Below are 19,007 nucleotides of genomic sequence, written 5' to 3' on the forward strand. Positions count from 1 at the left end.
TCCTGTTGTGAAAAAAAAATGTATAATTATTGTACTACATGTAGTGCATAAGTAAAAAGTATGGAACAATGCAGTATTGAACTTAATCTAAAATTTGTTAAATTTGTTGCAGTAATATCTATAATTCTTAAAATTAATCTTGAAAAAATTAATTGAACTGCCAATTTAAACATGCATTTTTTTATTCTTTTATAGCTGTTCATTTGTGAATTTTCAATACCCCCACAATTTTTTTTTTTAAATGGTAGAAAATTTTAAATTTGGAAACAAAAGCACACTTTGAAAATGTCATCAGTAGTTGAAACAGAAGTAAAAGCACATTCCAGACAAAGCAGCAACAAAATGTGTAAAGATGAAATATTTCATGTGCGTGATAATGATCACGTGGGGAAAAAAATAATCCAATTGCATCAAGCCATTTTTTTTTATTACCTGTTAAGTGCTCCTTTTATTCAAGGTTCATCATGTAAAATCTTCCAAGTTTTAAACATTCCCAACAGTTCATTGCCGCTCAAAACTGCATTTAGTCTGTGTAACAACCGGAAACTAAAACAACAAACAGCAGTTGTGGGGTTCAAGTTTCAAATCCGTCACTGGGCACACGCAAAAAAAAAAAATTACAAAAAAAGTGTTTTAAAAATTAGAGTGGAAGAAGATGGAATGACAACAAAAGAAAGAATAGATGGAGTGGCGTTTCGACGGGAAATAAAATCTGACGCGAGACATTCCGACATAGCTGCCCCTCCCCCATGATGTCACACAAAAAGTAAGATTTTTGAAATTATTTTTTTCCAAATGGTTATTTATATGTTCTTTTGGCAAAAGGACGTGCTTCATGAGCACTTTTTGGAGTAAAAAAAAAAAAAAAAAGTAAAAAAATAAAACTGATGTAATGTGGTTTCTATTTCATTGAATCCTTCATCCTGTCTTTAAATTCATATTTAAAAGTAAAATCCTGCCGCGAAACGCCAATTTGAATCGGACGACGACAAACGCAAAACAGATTTCACATTTTGAGATTTTTTTGGGGAAGCCGCCGTCACTCGCGTCATCTGGTGGGGGTTTGGGGGGGGAGAAAAATCATCTGAAACTTGAAAGTCAACAGTGGCAACAGCATCCTCGCTCGCTCGCTCGCTCGCTCGCTCGTTCGTTCATCCATCTTCCAAACAATTTCAAATTCTAACACAAATTTGAAAGACTAACTCAGAATCAAAACCCGACTTTCGAAAGCGTCATTTTTTTAACCCTCCTTTTAAAGCGCGAGCCTGCCTTTGAAAGGCAAGTTCCGACGCCGCTTTGGAAGCCTACGTTGAACCGTGCCCGGGCCCAAAACCCGGCGAGTCCGGCGTGCCGATGAAGAGCAAGAGGTAGCGTGTTAGCATGTGAGGGGGAAGAAGAAGAAAGAAGGCACCGCAGATCAGAGAGAAATCAAAAACTGGTTTGCGCCGAGCGTGCGGGGGCGTCGACTTGCTACTTGGCACAGTGATGCTGGGGGGTCTCTTCTCAGGCTGCGTGGGGGGGGGACGGGTGCTCAGTATCGGTACATGTCGTAGGTGCTGACCCACGACGACGGGAAGGCCCACGAGGGCAGACGGCCGAGGATTTCCTCCAGCTCAGGCGTCTTCTGGTCCTCCCCGAAGAAGTAGTGGGTGGAGATGGCCACCAGGATCATCCCCTCGGGGTCCGACTCGCCGGGTGGCTGTGGGGGGAGGGACAAGATGAACCCCCACGGTTGGGGTGGTTTGCGCCACAGATTGCATTTCTTGTTACGTTAAATCCTGAGTGCGTCCATTTTTGCGCTATCATATTTTTAAATTTCACAAATATTGACCTTTGACTAAATTAACAGCAAAAAAATGGGATAAAAGATATATAAATACATTTTTAGATTTCCTAAACGTACATTTTTTTTAAATGTACATTTCTGTTAAAAATGGAGGAAATCAGTCCAGCAGAAGCTTTGTTAAACATTTAAAAATGAAATGGGTTTTTTTCTAGATTTCTTTACATGTAAAAGCAACAAAAATTGATTTAAAAAAAAATTTTCACATTTAGAAAAAAAATTCTAGATTTGGATTGAATTATTTTAAATTTAAACAATACTGTGAAATGTTTTTGTAGACTTCTGTGAATGTTAATATTTTGAAAACACAATTATTTTTTTAATATTTTTATATATTACAAAAAAACTTTACCAGTACTTAAAAACTTTTTTTTAACATTACAAAAATATATATTTCTACTTTTTTTTAAAACTTGAAAACAAAAAAAGGCAATGGTGTTATTTTTCTAGATTTTCTTTAACTTAACAATAAAAAAAGAACTCCAGAATCTTTATCGATTTTTTTTTCTTTTGAAGGATTTCTGGAAATCAGAAAAAGTTTTACTTTTTTTTGTAAGAATCTTGATAGATTTTTTTTTTCTTTTGAAAGATTTCTGAAAATCAGAAAAAGTTTGACTTTTTTTTTTCAAGAGTCTTGATAGGTTTTGGTTTTTTTTAACAGATTTCTGGAAATCAGAAAAAGTTTTACTTTTTTGTAAGAATCTTGATGGATTTTTTTTTCTTTTGAAAGATTTCTGAAAATCAGAAAAAGTTTGACTTTTTTTGAAGAATCTTGATAGTTTTTTTTTTTTTTAGATTTCTGGAAATCAGAAAAAGTTTTACTTTTGTTTGTAAGAATCTTGACCGATTTTTTTTTCTTTTGAAAGATTTCTGAAAATCAGAAAAAGTTTGCCTTTTTTTTTTTTTTTTTTTTAACATTTCAAAAGCTATTCCTCTCCTATTTTTACGCGGTACCTGCACTTCAAACCAGAAGGTCCACGCGGGCGCGTCCAGGCCGTGCGAGTAGAAGACGAAGTATTCGCCCCTCTGGTCGTAGTCCGGCACGCCGTCGCCGAAGGACCACGCGGTGAGCCGCGCGCCGCGTTGAGGCATCAAGTAGAGCGACATGTGGCTGGGCCCTGCGTGGCGCACCCGACGAGGGTAAGGCGTGCGGGCTCGGGGCCGCGCGGGCCGAAACCGCTTCCTACCTTTAGCGCTGAACGTCATCTTGACCGTCCCCCAGGCCGTGCGCTCCCGGGACACCAGGCGGAAGTCCACCGGGGAACTCGGAGAAACTTCCGGAGCCGGGAGGTACCAGTTCCTCCTGCCGAGAAGCGGCAGCGTTAAAACGTCGGGCGGGCGCCCGGGGAGGCGGGAACGCGCCGGGCGCCGACGCACTTGCTGAGGAACTTGACGGGCAGGAACCACGGGAAGCCGCAGAAGGGGAGGTCGTCGCGGCAACGGGCGCGCACGCCGTCGTCGTCGATGCGGGGCACGTGCGGCGTCAGGTGCTGCATGCCCGTGTAGTCGAAGCTGTTGATCCACACGCCCGAGTCGCGCCACTCCACGTGGCCGCGCAAGTCGCGGAAAGTCCGCGTCGTGTGCTGGCCACACAGAGGAACACTTGAAACCTCACACGAAACCCGGCTTCGTACCCTAACCCTGTCTAAAAAGCGGAATAGCTTCGAAACCGGACCGCCGAAATCCTCCCCCACCACTCGGAGAGCCATTGAACAGAACCTGCAGGAAGACCCTCTTGGGGCGGGGGCTGTCGGGGTTTCCCGAATACGGGAACAAGAGGCCGCAGGACACCAGCAGGAACGTGACGGTGAAGACGGAGCCCAGGCCCGCCAGAATCCACTTGGTGCTCCTCACCAAGTAGACCAAGTGGAGCTGCGAACGGAAGCGGATTTACAAAAACGGGGGGGACGGACGGACGGACGGACGGACGCTAAATGGCGGACACTCACGAAAAAGGAAGAGAGGAAAACGGTGGCCATGGTCACCAGGGCGGCCAAGACCACCTCGGGTGGGATCTCGGTCCCGCTCCGGCCCATGATGGGCGTGAAGATCTCGAAGACCACCCAGATGAGGAACATGATGTGCAGGTACGGCAACGCCAGGCCCGCCAGATACAGGACGCAGTACTTGAGCGAGGCGCCTGCGCGGATCACACCGAAAAGCTCCGTCAGGACCGGGGGGGGGCGGAAAACTCCGGCGACGGGCGCGGGAACGGGACCGGCCTCGGTTCCGGAACTCGTTGGCCAGCAGCAGCTTGGCCAGCAGCGGGAAGGCCACCATGAGCATGGGCACGTAAGCCGAGCACAGGCCGCGCTGGGTCATCCACAGCAGGCTGCAGCACCACAGCAGGAGGCCCACGTCCAGGTACAGCTCGCCCAGCTCCACCATGCGCACCCCCTCAAAACAAACAAAACCCATGAAAAACGACGCGTTACTTAGCAACCGCTCGCTCACGTCGCTCATTTGTTATTCTGTTCGCAACTTAGCTAACTTTAACATCTTTGAACTGCTCCGAAGTTGACTTGTTGCTTAATTTGTTCACGACTTAGCGAGCGAGATAGCTAGCTATTTAACTAGTAAGTTCGTGAGCCAACTTCAACATCTTTTAACAGCTCCAAAATTGACTTCTTGCTTAATTTGTTGGCTACTCACCTAGCGAGGTAGCTAGCTATTTATTTAACAAGTAAGTTCCTTAGCCAGGTCGATTTAGTTACCGTTATTCCCGACCTACGGAGCGCACCTGGTGACGAGCCTCGGTACACAGAGTTTAATGCTAGCGTGGCGCCAGCGTTGACGTGCGGCACGAGAGTGCATTTGTAAAGGGAATAATACCATTTGGTACATACATACGCTGCAGCTGTGTAAAAGCTGCAAGTGCCCACATTGAAACACGAGATATTTATAAAGAAAGATGGTACACACAAAGAGTTTCATGCTAACGCTAGCGCTAATGCTAACTCCAGCGCTAACGCTAACAGGGCCGGTTAAAATAAAACTTACTGATAAATATCACTGAGAACACAGCATCAACGCACTAGCACGGCGCTAACGCCAGCGCAGCACTAACAGGGCTGGTAAAAAACACTTCCTCGGCACATATAATCCAGGTCTCACTCTTACCTTTTCTGCTCGAGCGGCCGTTAGAAAAAAACCGCACAAATTAGCCGCATCGCCGCATAAATCGCAGGGTTGAAAGCGTGTGAAAAAAGTCGAGGCTTGTAGGCCGGAAATTGCGGCATATCGTTAGTTTTGGCCAGACAACTTAGTTAACTATTAAGTTAGTTAGCTAATTAGTAAGTTAGCTAGCTACTATGCCAACGGGGGTAACGTTTGGAGCCTCCTGACCTCACGCTTCCCTGAAGTCCTGAAATTCGATACATCTTTTTGGCGGTTCGGGGGGGGGGGAGACGGACGATCAAAAGGCTTTTGACGACATTGCCACAACAACAAAATGGCTTTTAGCAGCTCGATCTCCTTTCCTCATATGAAATCGCACATTTATCGAGAAGTCGCTTGGTTTCCCTGTGGCGAATCGTCATTTTTAGCGCGACATGTCGGCTTGAATGGAGCGCTTGTCCATTGTCTGCGGACACACAATGACAGTCAGTGTTCAAGCACCGGCGTGATAAAATACTGCAGGAAGCATCATCGTTGGCACGGGCAGGTCGTCAGGCGCTATCACGCTAACCAAATCGGCCGCAAAGAAGAAACGCGCCGACTTTCCGTTCGGACCGGGCCGCGTCTGCCTGGGCTTCGACTGGGCCGCGCTCGTTTCTTCTTCGGCCTTGATTGAAGATTACGCGCTTCCGTTTTATTGCCGAGATGAATTATTGCTGCAGTCAATTTTTCTCGAGACGGAACAGCGATTTTTTTTTTTTTTTTTTTTTTTTTTTAAATCGACGGCAGTCAATTACACCTTCTTTGAATAAAAATAATAATAGTCTTTTAGTATTTTTTTGCATTTGTATAATTCTATACTTTGTGTTGTAATCTAAGATGTTTGGAGGCGAAATGATAAGGTTTTTGAATGTATATTTTTTTAACATTACAATATTGATTAATTATAATTCATTATTAATCCTTAATGGCTAAAATGAACAATACTTAATTTAGTATTTCTTTTCTTCGATTAATTTTTTTTAATTATTATTATATGAAGGCTACTATGAATAAAAGTAGTTTTGTTGTTTATCCATGTATTTTAATCAATATATTAAACATTTTATATTATTTTTGGCTGAAAATATAACCAAATTTAGTTTATTTTTTCATTTCATTTGATATTTTTTTAAAATATTATTTAATAACAGGAGCAACTCAAAGTTGATAAAAGCAGCTCACCCTGAAGTTAAGGTTCTTGGCCAGCATCTGCAACATATTTGACTTTGCAGAAAAGAAAAAAAAAACATAATAATAATATTTTTTAACATAAATACAAAAACATTATTTTTTTTAATTGCTTTGCTTTTATGTATTAGTCTTTTTCTTAACAAAAGCATGATTATGACTTTTTAAACTTTGATTGTTGCTCAGTTTTTCACATTTTTTGTGTGTGTACTTATAAAGAAAAACCATTTATATATATATTAAAAAAATATGTAGCATCATAAGCAAGGCAAAAAGCAGCTCACCCTGTAGTAGAGGTTCTTGGCCAGCGTGTGCACCAGCACCATCTTGCCGGCGGCGGCCGAACCGTACAGACACACCGAGGCGTAGAAGTGAGTGTACCAGAACATGGAGCGGCCCAGCAGCGTCACCAGCACGGCCACGATCAGGACCGCCAGCAAGGCCGCCAGCCAGCCGAGCAGCGCCACGCCCGTGGCGCACGCCAGGTCTCGAACGTAGCGCCCGCCTGTGGCGGACACGAGGCGCAATCTCGGCAAAAATGTTCGACATCTTTCGGGGCGAGCTGTCAAAACTTCGATGTCCACGAGAAAGCAATTTTTCTCTTACGGATTTCATTGATAGCTGCTGAGTTATAGTAGTTGGTTTGTCAGATTGACTAAAATTCATTAAGATTATTACCGTAATTTCCGGCCTACAAGCCGCGACTTTTTTCCACACGCTTTCAACCCTGCAGTTTATGCGGTGATGCGGCTAATTTGTGCGTTTTTTTCTAATGGCCGCGAGGGGGCACTCGAGCGGAAAAGGTAAGAATGACACTGGTGGAGTATATGTGGCAAGGAAGTGACTTTTAATCGGCCGCTGTTAGCGCTGGGCTAGCGTTAGCACTGTGCTAGCATGTTGCTGCTATGTTACTGGGGTGTCTTTATCTTATTTACCAACAAGTTTTTGTTTAACTGGCCCTGTTAACGTTAGCGTTAAGCAGTGTTAGCACTAGCATTAGCGGCGCGCTGGCATGTTGCCAATGTGTTCTCGGTGATATTTAGCAGTACGTTTTATCTTAACTGGCCCTGTTAGCGTTAGCTTTAGCGTTAGTGCTAGCGTTAGCGCAGCGCTAGCATTAGCATTAAACTTTCTGTGTACCGTCTTTGTGTTTGTTTCAATACGGGTTTCGATGTACCGAATGGTATTTCCTTTACAAATGTACTCGGTGAGGTTTGTTCTGTAGGCCGGGAATTACGGCAGTGTATAACCTACACATATATCTATTTGGTGAGCTAGTAAAACAGATTTTGTGAAATTAGCTAGCTAATCATTTAGGTTGTTAGCTAGTTAGTTAAATCGCTACCTAGCTCGTTTGTTGGTTCTACCTAGCTAGCAAAAACTAGAAATAGATGAGTAAATAATGTCCAAAAAGGCTATTTCAAAACAAAATGGCAGACTTCCTGTGTCTTTCTTTTGGGTCTATATTCAGGCCTAAAACAGTAATAATAATAATAATAATAATAATGAGGTGTTATTTGAAACCCACCGCGGTTGCCCGGCCGGGACGCTTTCCGGGCCAGATACACGAAGGTCGTCGCGGCGACCACGTAGTTGAGGATGGTGCCGACGCGCGCCGGGTACGCCACCACGGCCACGCCCAGCACGTCGAAGAACACCATGTTGCCGTGGCGATACTCGGAGGAGTCGGCCAGCGTCTCCGACGTGAGCAGGTGCTTGAGGACGGCCAGGATGTTGTCCCCTACAGATGAGTGCGATATCATATTTCAGAAATTATGAACCACTCAGCGGGTCAAGTTTCTCAGAGAAAGCAGTCCCCAATTAATTGACAATTCTATCAATAAATAAACTACAAACACAGCAGACATCCTTATCTGTAAAATATTATAATAAACTGTATGAATGAAACTGCTAGTGGCCCGAGCTGAGGCCTTATACTTTCTGCGGTTGAGTAAAAGAAAACTTTCCCAGGAATTAGAATATTTCCATTTTATTCCAACTGAAAAGACGAGGGACTTTGAGCCTTCTTTATGGGCCGTTTGTCATCTCGTCAATCATTAAACACACTTTTACGAGCCTTGACGCGTCATGACATAAATAAACAAGACAAACGTAATATTATAATAAGCTGCCGGTGCCCCCCCCCAAAAAAAACAATTATTCAAATGATTTATGGGGCAAAAATGGATTTAATACTATTGTTCCCACCCCTGCTTGTTAAGTATGCGCGTTTCCATGTCCTGAGGTGCTTTTTTTTTTTTTTTTTTTTTGCCACCCCGCATACTTTGCCCGCTTAAAAAGCACAACAAACACCCGTGCCAGACAATGCACGAATTGTTCTCGCGGGCGCCATTTGCTTTTGCAGGAAGTTCTGCTTTCCAAGTGTGTGTGTTGCGAGTGTTGCGTCGGACACTTGTAGGGCCGCCTCCTCTCGAGACGGCCTAAAAATACGACTCCTGCTTCGCTTTCTTCCTCCTTCCCTTTTCAATAATTCATGTCTTTTTTTTTTTTGTTGTTGTTGCCATGCACACACGAGGAGAAGGGGGGTAGGGGATAACGCATCTGCCTGTGTGCGTGTTTACGTTTTGTTTGTTTTTTTTTCCCCAAGTGCTGACAGACCGGATTGTCAATCGTTCAAGCGGCACGGAATGGAGCGTATCTGCGGCGCGTCTTTTAGCGCACCGCGCGACAGATAATGACATTAGCAAAGTGCTGCATGGAACAAAACGAGCAAAATCACGTCCACTATATTCCTTTTATTCATCCAGATCGGGCAAATAAGAGCATATCCCGATTTATTCCCATCACAGGCAGACTTGACTATCGTAACGGTCTTCGGACTGGACTCTTTGATTTGCATACCTGCTCTCTGAATGGAGCCTGTGAGGATTCTGTCGGCAGTGTCGTACTTGGTGTGATAGATGAACCCGTTCTCGATAAACGCCAGGTCGATGCCTGTAAAAAAAAAAAAACAACAGCGACAGACATATTTAATTTTATTTAAAAAAAAAAAAAAAGGATAAATTTTCCCCCACAAGATTAAATTCTAGCACTTAAAAAGCTTTTACAGCACCTAAATAAAATACTATATATATATATATATATATATATATATATATAAAATGATTTTTTTGTATAATTATTAGATATATGTATACTAAACTATAATAAAACAATTATATATACATACACAAATATATTAAACTGTGATCAGTTAAATTCCCTCAATAAAAAAAACATCATGCCATTAGTAAGAAAATGATGTTTAGCAATATTAATGTTATGTAATTATTATAATAAGTATATATGTATATATAATAAAATATAAAAACATAATGATATAATTATGTTGTATAATTACATATACACAAATATATTAATACAGTAAACTGTGGTCAATTAAATTCCCTCAATAAAAAAAACATTATGCCATGAGTAAGAAAATGATGTTTAACAATAATAATGTTATGTAATTATTATAATAAGTATATATGTATATATAATAAAATATAAAAAACTATTATATAATTATATATACACAAATATATTAATACAGTAAACTGTCGTCAGTTAAATTCCCTCAATAAAAAAAAAAAACAACAGCGACAGACATATTTAATTTTATTTAAAAAAAAAAAAAAAGGATAAATTTTCCCCCACAAGATTAAATTCTAGCACTTAAAAAGCTTTTACAGCACCTAAATAAAATACTATATATATATATATATATATAATATATATATATATAATGATTTTTTTGTATAATTATTAGATATATGTATACTAAACTATAATAAAACAATTATATATACATACACAAATATATTAAACTGTGATCAGTTAAATTCCCTCAATAAAAAAAACATCATGCCATTAGTAAGAAAATGATGTTTAGCAATATTAATGTTATGTAATTATTATAATAAGTATATATGTATATATAATAAAATATAAAAACATAATGATATAATTATGTTGTATAATTACATATACACAAATATATTAATACAGTAAACTGTGGTCAATTAAATTCCCTCAATAAAAAAAACATTATGCCATGAGTAAGAAAATGATGTTTAACAATAATAATGTTATGTAATTATTATAATAAGTATATATGTATATATAATAAAATATAAAAAACTATTATATAATTATATATACACAAATATATTAATACAGTAAACTGTCGTCAGTTAAATTCCCTCAATAAAAAAAAACATGCCATTAGTAAGACAGTGATGCTTAGCAATATTAAATGTAGATTAAAGTAAAAGAAAGCACATCATCTTGTTTCCTGGTGTCCTCATGCTAGAATTATGAATACATATTTCAATACTATTTATTTACGATCACATAATTATAGTCAAAAATAAACATTGATATTGACATTCTTTTGAAATTGTTATAATTGACCCTTTGTTAAATTTGATTCACAACCAAAATGTACAGATACATAATTTTTTTTATTATCAAAAAAAAAAAAAAAAAAAAACTTTTCCATACTACAGTTTTTTTCCCACGTTATTGTTACCTGGGATGTTACCGAAGTCCCTGTAGATGCGAAAGTCCGTGTCCGAGGGGATGATGCCGCTCTGGAAGACCTCCTGGCCCACCACCGAGGCGAAGGGGTGTTTGGCGGCGTGCACGTACGCCTGGACCAGCCACGGGTTCTCCGGACCTGCCGGTTACCGAACGACGGGGAGACGCTCGGGAATCGAATACGTCGCTGTTATGTTGATTTCGCGACTCGACGCGGTATTTCTTCAATCGGACGAGGGTGTGAGGATGAATCCCTACATTTACTGATAAACTGTGATCAAAATCCAACCTGCTAGCATTACAATTTGCATTTGCCATTAGCGTTCATACTATATTTAATATCTCTGCTGGGAGTCTTCCTTTTAAAGTGCGCCTAGCTAATTGCTGATGTCCCTGCTGCCCGCAAGATTATGCTGTTAATTCCAGCGAATAGTCTGTTCTCAAACTGCCTGCTTGCGACAAAACCCGGAAATTACATAACGCCCGCGGCCCGACCAGCTGATCCACGACGCGCGTTGTTATTGTGAGTTCGAACGCACCACGAAAAAACTCGGAAATAACATAACGCATGCGAGACTGCCACGACGCGCGTTGTTATTGTGTACAACGCAGCCCCTGTACGCAGACGAGGGAAACGGCAGTTCGAGAAGCGATTCGTTCGAAAACCGAATCGATTTCTGGAACGGATTGTGGTCGAGAACCGAGGTTGTACTGCAGGAGTAAAGTTTGTTTGATTTTTAAAGTTTCATTTGTTTCATGACAACTCTTACTTCAAACGAGTCACAACATTTTTTATTTTTTTGGTAAACTTTTTTTTTGACACGTGCGAGGGGAGGCTACACAGAGGTAGGTCACGTGATGTAATGCGGGTGTTGTCTATCGGGCGATCGCGGGAGTGTTAAACTGGCCCTACAACAAGATGAGTGCATCAGTTGGGTCACTTACCCGTCTGGAAAACAACCTCCTTGCCGCCGACGCCCGCGGCCTCCAAGTTGATGAAGGCTCGGACGTGTTTGGCCCACGGGTGCTGAGTGATGAACCCGTGGCTGGCCTACGCAGACCAGACAAAAAACAAAACATAACAAAAAAGTTGAAATCTTATCTTGTGGAGTCGGATCCCGCCTTTACCTGTAGGACGTTTTCCTCCGCCCCGTTGAAGAGGAAGATGACGCCGTGGCGAAGAGGGCTGGACTGGTTGGCGAGCGAGTGGAGGACTTCCAGCATGACGGCGCAGCTCACGGCGTCGTCGCTCGCGCCTGAAAATGCCGACAACGGTCAAAAATGTCACCGGCACATACTCACGGGTGTATTTTTTTTTTTTCTTCTGGAAATAAAACGATGATCCCATCTTAGTTGCGACGGTCGTCTTCTCGGTTTCAACAATAAATCTGTGTAACACACTGCTATCAAACTGGAGGCCCGGGGGTCCGGATCTGGCCCGCGGCATGATTGCATGTGCCCCGCGGAGGCAAATCATGTGTATCAACTTTATGATTTTTTTTTTGGTTCAAATCTGTACCAAATTTTCAAATTGTCACATCATAAATGATAACATTGCGCTATTACAAGCATTTTTTGTGTGACCCTTCTCGGTTTCAACGATAAATTTGTGTCGCACACAGATGTCAAACTCAAGGCCCGGGGGGGCAGATCTGACCCGCCGCGTGATTTTACGTGCCCTGCGGAGGCAAATCATGTGTATCAACTACCGCGATTTTTCTTGTTCAAATCTATACCAATATTTCAAATTGTCATCTCATAAATGAAGGCAGTACAGTGGAACAGCTGGTAAGGCGTTGGCCTCACAGTTCTGAATTCCCGGGTTCAATCCCGGACGCGCCTGTGTGGAGTTTGCACGTTCCTGCGTGGCTTTTCTCCGGGCACTCCGATTTTCCTCCCACATCCCAAAAACATGCAACATTAATTGGACACTCTAAATTGCCCCTAGGTCTGATTCTGACTGCGTCTGTTTGTCTCCATGTGCCCTGCGATCGACTCAAAAAAAATTGCTTTAATAGTTAATAAAGGGTTTACAACAGAACAGATCAGCCCCCCGTGGGAATCAAAACTGTTTTGAGAATCCGAACAGGGGCAGTCCAGGTGAGGCCGGTGTCCCGCAGCGGATGAGCGGCGCCACGCCGTACGATACCAGAGGGCAGTTTAGAGGTGACCTAGCAAAAAGAATAAAAACAAAACGGGAATAAAACCAAGGAGGAGGGCGTGTGTGAAAACATGCCAGGAATGCATCGACCTGCTGGAGTTCCAGCTCCGGTTGCATTGTGTTGATGATTGGGGGGGGGGGGGGGGGCTGAGGGTGGGGGTACCCCCGTGGGAGGAAACGAAGTGGGCACGTGATGCAGAAACCGACAGGTTAGCGTCGAGACACGACTTCTTTTTTTCTCCCCCCAATCATGTGCTCGTGCTTTGCGGATTGGAGGTTGTCCCTCACGTGAGCGGCGTTAATCCTCAACGCCCCCCAAAAGACCTCCGCGGGGGACTTCAAACCAGCCACCCTTACCGACTTTAAACCTGTTCTTGTGGGATTTCACCAGCCGACTGAACGAAAAATTGAACATTGTTATGTAACCGGGGACAAGCGACCTGACCTTAAGCATCCACGCCACGCCTCGCAACACAGTACATCGACGACTAGTTTACAAACTGACAAAAGCCAAGGACAGAAAAATCCTTGCCTCTGATTTGTCGCGACATTTGTGAAAGGTCATTTCTGTTTACAATAAAACGGGAAATCAGTTTGTTGTCACGGCTTGCGCCACTTCCTGCGCAACGCCGTAGTGATTTCCCTTTCTCGACAGCGAAGAGCGCACACACGGAGGGAACGCGGTTCCCTGCAACGGACTGCTCGTGTTTGGGGACAACAACTCTTTGATTGAGGAGCTGATAAAAAAAAAAAAAAAAAAAAAAATGTCCTGCTTCAAACCGGTTTTGATGTAAAACTGCATTTTGGATCAGATGGCATGCAAATTCCTCAAGTAAGAAATATGTTCAAGTGGCAATGAGGAGAAATAACGTGCTATTTATTTTTGAACCAATATATAGCACATCGAAGGTATAGACCAAGTGATGGTACAACCACTGGTTTTACTCAAAACCGCTTGGACCCGACGAGTGGAAATATGAACTTTTGCACTATTATGATAAGAACTACAGAATATTTGAGGGTAGCAAAAATAGAACGTAACTAAAGTATTTCTGTGGCAGTGGGCACAATGAAAGATCATTTTCAGGTTAAGTAGGTTGCGAGAGGGGGGCACGCACCGACTGTTCAATTGTGTCGCTTTCGTTGCAGGTTTTGACCCAATTGCGATTTTGACCTAATTGGATTTTTAATAAATGTGTCACAACTTAAAACAGTACCCAGGTGTCTCAATAACATGTAATAAGCGACATGGTTCTGTCACAATACGCCAAAGATCTAGGGAAAAAAAAAAAAGGATAAATTGGGTAATAAATTGATTTATTTCTTTATTATTAATGTTGGATCCATTTAGCTGTTAAATAATATAAACAATAAATATTCACATTTACTAATTATTACTATATTATAATTAATTATATAATTATTATTATTATTAAATGAAAAATGATTGTGAATTGATTACTTTTGGATTCATTTAGCTGTTAAATAATATAAACAATAAATTTAATTAAATTTATAATGATTATATTATAATTATGTAATTATTTTTTTAATTATTAATTTTGAATTCATTTAGCTGTTCAATAAAATAAACAATAAGTATTTAAATGTATTATTATATATATTATAATGAATTGTGTAATAATTAATCATTATTAAATGAAAATTTATTTATATTATTAATTTTGGATTCATTTAGCTGTAAATATAAATAAATATTTACATTTAAATGTATTAATTATTACATATTATATATGTTGTAATGAAGTATGTAATAATTCATTCTTATTAATGAATGAAAATCGTTTTATTTTTATGATTAATTTTGGATTCATTTAGCTGTTTAATATAAACAAATATTTAAATGTATTATTAGATATATATATAATTAATTATGTAATCAATTATTATTATTAAATGAAAATCAATGTATTTTTTGGTTTTTACGTTTTGATTCATTTAGCTGTGAAATAAACAAATATTTAAATAAAAATGTATGATATTACTATATATTATAATTACTTATATAATAATTACTTAATTATTATTATTAAATACATTTATTACATTATTTATATTTAGTGTTAAATAAATCTGCATGTGCCATAAAATACAGGCCTTAAAAGTGTAATAATCAACAAGTTAAAAAAAAAAAAAAAAAGGTAATTGAATGAATCTGCTTTTATGCCACTGTGCAAAGTAACTTGAAAACGTTGTACATTGGTTAAATGAAGCACCTGTGAAGTGTATTTTTCATGCAATTATGAAGCGTTTCCAGACCTGGACTGTTGGCCACCGTGTCAAAGTGGCAGTTGGCCAGCATGAGATGCTGAGCGCCGCCTTTGGGTTCCAGCCGGACCGCGATGTTGGTGACGCGGTCGTAGAAGCTGGTGAAGCCGCCCAAGAAGTCGATGGAGAAGGAGCCGGTGGGCCGCTGCACGTCCACGCTGAGCCGATGGTGCGGCCCCCGCGCCGTGGCCGCGCGGACCTCCTCGATCCGCTCCAGCAAGTAGTTGACCGTCAACACCTCGTTCTCGTGGCTGCCCGCCGGCCGCGGGCCCACGCTGGTGATGCGCTCCAGGTGCTGCCTGAACGCACCGAGACGAGGTCACTCACCCCCCCTCCTTTGGTTTACAAACACGGTCTTATGACACACGTGCAGATCAAATTGTTACGAAGAAAAAGGCACGGGCAATATAAATGGATTCTTTATTTCAGGCGTGCCACAGGGGTCTGCCCTTGGGCCACTGTTTTTTTTTTTAAATGCCTTTTGTAAGGATTTGCACATTTATTGCCTTAACATGTGTATTGCTTGTCATAGGCAAAGGTTTTAAATCAGTTCAAACGGGAGTTTCCAATGAGGAGAAAGCGCCCGACGCGACAGGAGCTAATCCCGCTTGGCCAGTTCTTTGGACAGCTGACCGCCAGAGACCCACGGTGGTATTATAATACCTCGTCGATCCAGAATGAATCATTTCTCCTTTGTCACGGGCCGCTAAAGCCTGCTTTGCAACACACAAGTGAGCAAAAGCAGTCAGAATGATGAAAATTCAAAGTAATGTTAGTTATAAAAGTAAATTAGTCTTGATCTGACAGAGCTTATATTAAACGTCCAATACAAGAACCATATTAAAAACAATATTCGTTCTGTTTAAGCCATGTTTATTACTGTGACTGCTTGTGCACTAGCGTAACGTTGCTCTTTACTCATTATCCACTATTTCTTACAAGTGTGTTTTTCTTCAGACCGCATAGTGTTAAATCGTAATGACTTGGGCACTATTAAAACTGGACTTCCCGCGACGAGCCAAAACACGGGTCTCATGATCCCTGCAAGAAGTTGAAATACAAGCACAGCTGCCATTATTATTATTAGCCCATTAGAATAATATCAGTGATATTAAAAGAATGCATTGTGCACACACCCGCCGCCTACAATATTAGGTAGAGCCGCAAAGCATACGAGATCAAACCGCCTGGCCTTGGATTAACTCAACAGTGTGTTTATTATTCTGGTTGAACTCTGCGGTGCTGCGACAGAACGCTTTGTTTATCATACACACTTTCTTTTGTTTTTACATCGAAAAATAATAAAGAGAAATCGAGGAATAATAAGAGATGCCCCGATCCACATGATCGGAAATTAGGGCCGAGAAGTTAACTGCATCATTTGAAAAAGATATTTTTTCATCATTTGTAAAGGTTATAAGCGTCAAAATAATGGTGAAGTACACAAACAGCGCCTAGTACGCATTTTTGGTACTGCTCGAGTAGAGAATGGATGGAAACAACATTATGGATTACACATTTTGAAGAATTTTGTCCATTTTAGAACTATCGAAGAGGAATGTGTAAATGACTGTTACAATTTTGCCATTCGTCCTTGGAGTGGAGTTAAGTGGCCTGATTTTACTTCTACGTGGACAAGACAATCGTCAACGTTTATATCGGATGTCTCCAGGAAGGACGTGGATGGGCTGGTGTCCCGTTTCAACTGAAAGTTTAAACAAAAAAAACAAAAAAAAAATAGGGGAAATGATTGTGTACCCTGTCTTGGATTCCTCCCGTTTCCTGGACACACGGCCTTCACGTTGGGGCGTTCGTGCTTTAATTGCGCATTTCTTGTCATTCTTCTTAGCTTTGCATTTTTATTAGTACCGCAAATAATTCATGTTGCGCTCATGGGTTCCAAGGAAATTCCTCGTTTTGAACGTAGCGTTCGCTGACAATGACAATAAACCAATTCCGATGTTGCACTGGGAGAAATTGATTTTTGAGTATTTAAGATTTTTATTATTTTTACTGCACCAGAGAGTTTTTTTCTATAATGAATTTATTTATAGAATGATATTTAAATGTAATTTGATTGCATCACTGCGATGCTGTTGAAATATTTTCTGTACTTTGTTTGAAGCGTGCCTGCACTAAACTTTATAGGCGAATAAAAAAAAAATCGTTTACATAGTTTTATTCAAATTAAAACATGGAGTTGTGACAGTTTGGATGCATTATTTTTTCGCCTACTTAAAGAAAATACTTGGAACATTAGGTACACTTTAAAAGACGCCAATGTGAGAATTTTAACGAAGGTGACTTTGATGAATACAAAACTATGCAACTATGTGCATTCATAATGTGCTTGCTCTTTGGAGTGTTTTTAACATAACGCCTTTGTTTTCTAATCCATAAGGGCCAAAACGAGTTTGAACGTTATTGTCACGAGAATCCCTGCAGGTTAACTTTGTTAGCAAAAAAAAAAAAAGACGGGACGAAAGCTGAGCAGGACCGTCGGCGGTCGTCACAGCTGAAAAGCGGCTCGTTGGGGCTCACGCAGCTCACCTGGCTCTCCCGGCGTTGAACTCCTCGCTCGGCTTCCCTACGACCAGCTGCTGGAGGGACAAGTGAACCAGCCCCCACAGGAGCAGGACAAACACGCACACCAGGCAGGTCGCCGGCCCCTCTCGGAGCAGGTACAAGCTCACGTCGGGCTTCCCCTTCGGCTCGCTAACGCCGTCGGTGTCGTTCCAGCCGTTGTTGTCCTCTGCGTGGCGGCCCCCGGAACCCGCCGCGTGGCCGTGTGCCCCGAGCGGCGGCTTTATTCTCCGGAGGGTGGTGTCGCTCTCCATTTTAAGAGCAAGCGGCACATCGGCAGCCAAGCGTCGCTCCGAAGCGCGTCGCTCGCCTGCTTTTCTTTTTTTATTTTTTTCCTCCTCCTTCCGGGATAGCGGACGGAATGAGACGAGGGACAAACGGCGTCGTGCCGTCGGGCCTTACTCCTGCGTCACCGTCAAACGCGAATTTTAAAGCAAACTCCTGTCAACACCCTCGAGTGAGATTTATAATTATGCACAGAAGACATCTTGTTATCTTACTCCCTTGTGCAAACAAAAAGTAAAAATAAAGACTCAACAGTTTGAACGAATGTCAGCGTCGTCTATCCAATCTCATGTAGATTTCACAGGATTTTCATATATTGCATTCTGATTTTGCACTTCCAAACTTCATTAGAACTGGCCGAACGCAGTAATTTATCAGTAATCAGTAATAGAGTAATTTGTAGCTTCTTTGACCTCCTGAGAACGGAGGAAGGACCGCTCCCCATGTGGGTTGTTTCTGCACTGTTAAAAACTACCATCACTTGTATTTGATTCAATCCGTGACTTCTGGATTTAAAGCATTAATCCATCCATTTTCCGAGCATCTTATCCTCACAAGGGTAACAGGAGTGCCGGACCTTATCTCAGCCAACTTCGGGGGAAAGGCAGACGACACCCTGAACTGGTCGCCGGTCAGCCACAAGGCCCGTATTGACACCATCACTGAGTTGGGAACTGAACCCCCAGTCAGTCAGGTAGGTGTACCGCTACACCACCAAAGCAGCAATATCTCAAAAATGTATTGTCCTTTGCACTTCTTTCTGCAGTTTTCGCTCATTTCACTTATTATTGTCGCGCAGTCAGATTCCAATCATCTGATTCTCACGGGAAAATGTGTACAGAGACGGACTGATTACAACTGCAAATTTAAAGAATAAATGCAGATTTTGTTACACTTTATGATTTCAAATTCATGTCTACGGTGGCTGGGAAGTGCAGTATTGATGTGGGGGGGGGC

General features: G+C 41.5%; 1 protein-coding gene across 1 annotated transcript; it reads right to left on the reverse strand.

The window, feature by feature from the left end:
• Positions 1–410: 410 nt before the first annotated feature.
• Positions 411–18,298, reverse strand: LOC133515282 (endoplasmic reticulum metallopeptidase 1). Its single transcript, XM_061847682.1, has 15 exons — positions 17,733–18,298; positions 15,174–15,481; positions 11,861–11,988; positions 11,678–11,783; positions 10,725–10,871; positions 9,053–9,145; positions 7,719–7,931; positions 6,475–6,695; positions 4,066–4,240; positions 3,793–3,983; positions 3,563–3,715; positions 3,221–3,426; positions 3,031–3,146; positions 2,798–2,961; positions 411–1,699 (listed from the first exon to the last, which is right to left on the reverse strand). The coding sequence occupies exons 1-15, from the start codon at positions 18,017–18,019 to the stop codon at positions 1,532–1,534; spliced, it is 2,676 nt and encodes an 891-aa protein (XP_061703666.1). The 5' UTR covers positions 18,020–18,298; the 3' UTR covers positions 411–1,531.
• Positions 18,299–19,007: the final 709 nt, after the last annotated feature.

Source organism: Syngnathoides biaculeatus, chromosome 17 (assembly GCF_019802595.1).
Source record: "Syngnathoides biaculeatus isolate LvHL_M chromosome 17, ASM1980259v1, whole genome shotgun sequence".
NCBI classification, from domain to species: domain Eukaryota; kingdom Metazoa; phylum Chordata; class Actinopteri; order Syngnathiformes; family Syngnathidae; genus Syngnathoides; species Syngnathoides biaculeatus.